This window comes from Photinus pyralis, unplaced genomic scaffold (genome assembly GCF_008802855.1).
Source record: "Photinus pyralis isolate 1611_PpyrPB1 unplaced genomic scaffold, Ppyr1.3 Ppyr1.4_LG7, whole genome shotgun sequence".
In the NCBI taxonomy this organism is placed as follows: domain Eukaryota; kingdom Metazoa; phylum Arthropoda; class Insecta; order Coleoptera; family Lampyridae; genus Photinus; species Photinus pyralis.
Window position 1 is genome coordinate 38,872,052 of NW_022170738.1, and position 6,287 is coordinate 38,878,338.

At 36.8% G+C, this 6,287-nt stretch overlaps 2 protein-coding genes across 2 annotated transcripts; both read right to left on the minus strand.

The window, feature by feature from the left end:
* Positions 1–587: 587 nt before the first annotated feature.
* Positions 588–2,717, minus strand: LOC116175308. Its single transcript, XM_031493384.1, has 4 exons — positions 2,569–2,717; positions 2,401–2,518; positions 2,162–2,352; positions 588–2,114 (listed from the first exon to the last, which is right to left on the minus strand). Exons 1-4 carry the CDS (start codon positions 2,664–2,666, stop codon positions 761–763), a joined length of 1,761 nt encoding a protein of 586 aa, XP_031349244.1. The 5' UTR covers positions 2,667–2,717; the 3' UTR covers positions 588–760.
* Positions 2,718–2,954: 237 nt separating this feature from the next.
* On the minus strand, positions 2,955–4,231 carry LOC116176672 (DNA endonuclease RBBP8-like). The gene is made up of 5 exons (XM_031495400.1): positions 3,995–4,231; positions 3,434–3,947; positions 3,276–3,387; positions 3,125–3,227; positions 2,955–3,073 (listed from the first exon to the last, which is right to left on the minus strand). The coding sequence occupies exons 1-5, from the start codon at positions 4,131–4,133 to the stop codon at positions 3,033–3,035; spliced, it is 909 nt and encodes a 302-aa protein (XP_031351260.1). The 5' UTR covers positions 4,134–4,231; the 3' UTR covers positions 2,955–3,032.
* Between the last annotated feature and the right edge of the window lie 2,056 nt (positions 4,232–6,287).

The window sequence follows — 6,287 nt, forward strand, 5'->3', positions numbered from 1 at the left end:
CTGGGAACCACTGGAGCCATGAAAACCACACCAACTTTGGCCATGGTGGTGCTTCTAGGACTAGAGCCTTTACCCTAAGCTTTGGAGGAGGACCAGGATTAGACTGGGTGATGTCAAATCCAGGCTCTGTAGCAAAAAGCAACCGGACTCAGGTCTCAGACAGTCCATGGCCTCTTTTTAACAGGGTTCCTTGGCAATTCTGGATCTTCTAAGCTTATAAAACTGAATAGTGGGCCTAAGTGTTGCCTAGTCGGGCTCTCCTTATGAATAGAATAAATTAGACAACCGATGTCCGCAGCAACATTATCAATTTGCCTAGCCTAGGCCTTAGTGAGAGTATCGAAGATGTTCTTGCATTTTTCTTTTGGAGTTTCAATTGGTATTGTACCCACATTGATAAGCGTTCTCTGGATTCTCCCTCCTTGAGTACAGTTTCTCTAACAGTGAGCATCCCCCCCTGAATGTTCCAGCTGAAATGTTCAATAGGTACCTCTGGAAGTACAAATTCCAGTAACATCCTTAAAAAGGGAAAAGGGGCAGAGGGAGCATGTTAAATGCTGAAGGGGTAATAAAGTAAAAACTAAATATTTGTACAAATTGATTTTATTAATAATATAGGGCAGTGTTAATGTCGAAAAGGCTTAAACTTAAATAACACGCTACACAACCTAAAAATTACACTTACGTACCATTAAACTTACAAACTAACAAAAATAATTCATTCAAAATATCACAAAGTTACCTGAGACATAAATGCAGTTCAGTTAAATTTTTTATACCCCGCACTCTGGAACTGTTGTTTATTAAAACTTTCGTTATAACTTGCATCGAAAATCCCATTGGAAAAATTCTGTCTGAGTATCTCATACAGGTCTCCCGACTGTAAATAGTTGGGCGAGATGTAGACCAGCTGCTCATTATTGATTAAGGGACGGTACACCGAGCCCCCACACGAATATTGTGGGCAACACGTGTGATTGAAAGGCGACTGTGGGCCGATATTACAAACCGGTGGCGAATAAAATGAGTTGCAAGCAAATCCAGCAAAGTTACTTTGGGAGGTATACAGATTTCGGGAGTTCTGCGATTGGTTGGTTTGATAATTATCAAATTGAAACCGGGCTGGTGAAATAACGGGTCTCGGACGTTCTAAAACTGGCCAAGAAGTTTTGGGGGGAGATCGTTTAAGGGGCGTTGTGCCTATGTGTAATTTGTTTAAGCTTACATCTAAGTCTGCGTTATTAACGAATAAGTTTTCGGCAGGAATATGCTGCCCTCTCTTATCTTTGAGGGTAATTAGTGGGGTGTCATTAACTAATTTGCTAATAAAGCATGACTCGTCTGTTACGGTCGGTTTAGGGGTGTCATCTTCAGCAAAAATCGTCTTTTGTTTAATTTTCTTTTTGAGCAGCTTTGAGGGAGGTTTTCGTTGCTTTGTTTTAATGGCAGTATACGAAAGCCACATTGACAGTATGTTTAGAATGGCAACAGGAAGACTTAAAGTTTCTACATCTACTTTGCTATATGAAATGTACCCTAGATCAAGTAACAGCATTATTAGACTTACGAATGAGATGAACACATTTTTCTTAAAATTTTCGGGGTTTACACACAGCCATACCAGCTGCAGAAGTAGCCCAACAAAAAACAACCAAAACTGAGTACGTATGACTAGAGCATTCCCAAAAAGTGCTTCTGTCAGTGATGTAAACACGTCAGAGATGCTCATCCATGCCACTTCTACTACTACCAAAAAATCGGAGACATATGGAGCTTCCCACAATTGCTCAACATCAAATCGAGAAAACACATCCTTCGAATAATTGCTACAAAGCTCTTTTGCTTTCTGCAGGTGTACACTGTTAATGAGCACATTCTGCCTCAAAACGTAGCAGATATTCAAAATGGAAAACACAACGATAGCATAAAAGACAATCTTTCTAAAATACATTCGTTTAAGCCCACTAGTCGTTTGGGTTAAGTCCATCATCGAGAAACCGGCAGATATGCGCTTCTGCACGTCAATCCCAAGCAAACAGTTCTGCTTGCGTATCGTAGTCTGAACAGTCTTTTGACACTGACGGCACAGCTTATACGCCTTATCCAATTGCTTTCTGAAAACCAAACAATCACAAACGTCGACTGCAAACCGACAACTCACTGAAAATGCTCGATTTCCGTATCGTAATTGGCCTCATCGAGCGGAACAAAATTGGCCAGCTGAAACACGCGCAGTTTCTGGTTGTTATTGCAGAGCTGACACAATCCGTTCGACTGCGTATACTTGCCGCTTACCGATTTCGTCGAGGACACGTCGTACTGTTCGGGGAGCACTTTGTTATAGCCGCCGTCCTACAAATTGCACAGGATCGAGTGACATTCACACTGTGAATCGCTTACCTTACTAAACCCGTTATATTGCAAACAAGCGGGGCACTCGAATGCGTCCTTTGAATTGTAAGGTACTTTGGTCCACTGGTTACAAAACCAGCAGTTTACTTTCACTGGAAACTTTCTCCTGAAGGGAAATGGGTGAGTTTGGCGGTATCGGCGCAGTGCTTAACTTACCTGACGTATACGGCTACGTTGACGATTATCAATACAATTACAAATGATAGCAGTAATAATGGAAAGATAAGTATGAAATCTATGGACTTTTTTTCCATTTTCCTATTTTTAAATTAGACGTGCCGGTAAAAGGTTATAACCTCATTCAATTTAACCTCTATCGTACTTTTCTAACGTTCAAAACCAAAATTCCCTAAATTTAGGCAGTTTCTATTATACCATTAGTGGAACTTTTGGTATGTGAAAAAGTGTCAATATTCCTTGCTGACTTAAAGAGCGCCAAGTGTAAGTGGGGCTCACCCTCCTCTCAAAATTTTGATTTAAATCAAGTAATTCAATATTTAAGATTAAATGGTAAAAGACATTAGAGCGGAACTGTACACCAATAAAAAAGTAAAACATTTATTTAAAAAAAATAGTCTTTCCAAACTAAAAGCAATGTCTAAAATCACAAATTATTACAATTAATCATCTTGAGAACTAAAAATCGTTATATCCCAAAATCCTGCAACACAAAATTGTAGTCCCCATATTAAGACCCCCCACCTATGCGAACCTTTAGGCGTATTGTCCAGAGGTTCATATTTGTTGCGATGTCTCGAGCACTGATTCATTTTCTCCTTCAACTTTTCGGGCGGCAAGTCAAAACTCGAATAGTACTACAACAGTATTACCAATTTACCTATCGCTTACTGTAACAAAAGTACCTCCTTGCATTCGGCACACGACCATCCTTGTAACTGCATTCGTTCCGACTTTTTCTTAACGGCCTCGGTCTTATGCGGGTACTCCGGCGATTTACTTTTGGGCAATGGAAGTCTGAAAGAGAAGGTTAACAAAAATGTACAAATCCGATACCACCCACATGTCGTAGTCCTTAAACAAATTACGTTTGGGCAAGTTTTCAAAGTCCTTTTGCTTTACATTGTCAGATTTATCACGCTGAGTGGGCATGGTGTTGAAAAGTTGTGTTAAAGTTAACGAGCTTGACTTCTTTTTCCTCAATAAATCGGATCGTTTTACAAACTTGGATTTCTTGGAAAGACTAGTGTCGGGTGAATTACTTATAAGTATCGAAGAGTCAACCACTTCGGGAAGATCAGGTGTTGCCGTGTCATTGGATAACAGATTAAAAGAATTTTCTTTTAGGGGTTTGAGAGGTTCTTCTGTCTTACTCTTTGCTACCGCAAGTAAAGAAGGACTGGTCGAGTTTTTATGATGTCTTTTTCTGCACCCTTGTATTTTTGGGCTTCTAATTAACCTGTTGGAATCTTGCGTAGGTAAAATTTCAAAGCTACTGTTGTCATCGTTAGATTTTTCAGTGGTCTTTACTTGGTGTTTGAAACGTTCCATGTTCTTGTTGATTTGAGCTTCAAACTCTACAATTTAAGTGAAACGGAAGGGTGCAACTGTTGGTAATGCCTACCCTTCAGCTGCTTTTGGAGTATGTAGTGAGCAGTGAATATCAGTCGTAATCCAGAAGGATATGTGCTCCAAATCTTTTCTACATCGGTAGTAAACAGAGACAGCCATTCGTTTTGAGCCACTTGAGACATTTTCACCATACCTCATGAATCAATAATTATAGGAAAATAAAACATCTAAAAACGAAAGTATACCGGTTTACAATGAGAAATGAGAGAAATTTTTAGGTTATGATTACAAATCAAATTTTTCCCACTATTTAAATCACTGCAGTTCCCATTACTTAAATGATGCAAATATTCAAAATCATTTACAATGTTGTTGTACAGGGGGACTCATCTCGTATTAAAAGTGTTGCAAGCATTGTTAGGCAACACATCATACACGTAAAAGCATATTGCGTAAAGAGATTTCGTTTTTTACAAGATTAATGACTTCATTTCAGAGCTGGGCAGAATACTTTCAAAAAGTATTTGAATACTAAATAGTAAATACTTTACACATACTTAAATACTTTAAAAAATAAGTATTCAAATACTTTAGAATGTATTCGAATACTATAAAAAGTACTCGAATACTTTGAAAAGTATTCGAATACAGTAAAAAGTATTCAAATACTTGTCACTCAAATACATTAAAAATTTAAAATAGTATACTAGATAAAAGTCTTAATACTACTTAAAAAATCAAGTTATACTTTGTATGGGGTTAGCTTTTTTTATATTTCTATTGTTATATACAAATTTAAGGGGAGTAAAAGCGTATTATTATTATTATATTATTATATAGGAGGTACCTACCAGGACCTTTCTTATACCAGTTATATCCTTAAGAATACGTGTACCAGTTTTCAAAGCGATCGTACGTCGTGCACATGATACGTACGCCTTTCTGAAATTAATCCTAGCGATTTTGGAACAGATCCATTTTTGACCATCCGTTTGTCCGTGTGCATGATAACTTGTTTAGAAACGTGCGATCGCTTTGAAAATTGGTACACATGGTCTTAAGGATATAAGAACGGTCCCTATTGTTTTTAAGTTACGTAGACTATCGAGTCAAAAATTTTCACTCCAGGATCGTTCGGTATTCAGTTGTATCGGATTTTTATATTTGATTTTGTGACAATGGAAACTTTCCCTAAACATTTCTAAATTGTTCTCAAATATTTGAATAACTTAAAAGTAGTCGATTTTTGGAGGCCACGAAAAAAATTGTCTGAGATCGAGCCCGACATAATAATTTCAAACAGTTTCAAGATTGGGCTACTAGTTCAAAAGTTACAGCCCTTTGAATTTTCTTTCGAAATTGGTTTCTAGTCTATAACTTTTGATTGAGAAGTCTAATCGAAAAAGTACGAATTGTTTTGGATTCTACGCACCAAAATTAATAAGAAAAAGTGTTTTCCCGAGAAATTTTGGTGTAGTCGATTTTTGGTAAAAAAGGAAGGTTATACACTGCCTTTTTTTGAGGCCCGAAGAAAAAATTGTCTCAGATCGACACGGAAAAAAAATTTTCTTATAGAATGTGGCCTGTAGAATCCATAATTTCAAACAGTTCCAAGATTGGGCTACTAGTTCAAAAGTTACAGCCCTTTAAATTTTCTTTCGAAATTGGTTTCTAGTCTATAACTTTTGATTGAGAAGTCTAATCGAAAAAGTACGAATTGTTTTGGATTCTACGCACCAAAATTAATAAGAAAAAGTGTTTTCCCGAGAAATTTTGGTGTAGTCAATTTTTGGTAAAAAAGGAAGGTTATACACTGCCTTTTTTTGACCCCGAAAAAAAAATTGTCTCAGATCGACCCGGAAAAAAAATTTTCTTATAGAATGTGGCCTGTAGAATCCATAATTTCAAACAGTTCCAAGATTGAGCTACTAGTTCAAAAGTTACAGCCCTTTGAATTTTCTTTCGAAATTGGTTTCTAGTCTATAACTTTTGATTGAGAGGTCTATCGAAAAAGTACGAATTGTTTTAGATTCTACGCCCCAAAATTAATAAGAAAAAGTGTTTTCCCGAGAAATTTTGGTGTAGTCGATTTTTGGTAAAAAAGGAAGGTTAAGTATTCAAATACTATGCGAAGTATTCGAATACTTCTCAAAGTATTCAAATACCTTGCGAAGTATTCGAATACTAAATATTTGTGAAAGTATTTGAGTTACAAATACAAATACTGCTTCCATAAAAGTATTTAATTACAAAGTATTTGAATACTTTAAAGGATTTGAATACTAAAAAGTATTTACAAAATCGAATACTGCCCAGCTCTGCTTTATTTACCTATATCTTAAAAG

Bases quoted from the DNA above. Each gene is read 5' to 3' on its own strand.
- LOC116175308 (XM_031493384.1), bottom strand. From the start codon at position 2,666: ATGGAAAAAAAGTCCATAGATTTCATACTTATCTTTCCATTATTACTG. The intron at 2,353-2,400 runs GTAAGCGATTCA...TGCAATTTGTAG, and splicing joins AATATAACGGGTTTAGTAAG to GACGGCGGCTATAACAAAGT. The intron at 2,115-2,161 runs GTGAGTTGTCGG...TTTGGTTTTCAG, and splicing joins ACGGAAATCGAGCATTTTCA to AAAGCAATTGGATAAGGCGT.
- LOC116176672 (XM_031495400.1), bottom strand. From the start codon at position 4,133: ATGGTGAAAATGTCTCAAGTGGCTCAAAACGAATGGCTGTCTCTGTTT. The intron at 3,948-3,994 runs GTAGGCATTACC...CTTAAATTGTAG, and splicing joins ACTCCAAAAGCAGCTGAAGG to AGTTTGAAGCTCAAATCAAC. The intron at 3,074-3,124 runs GTTCGCATAGGT...TTTGTGTTGCAG, and splicing joins TCTGGACAATACGCCTAAAG to GATTTTGGGATATAACGATT.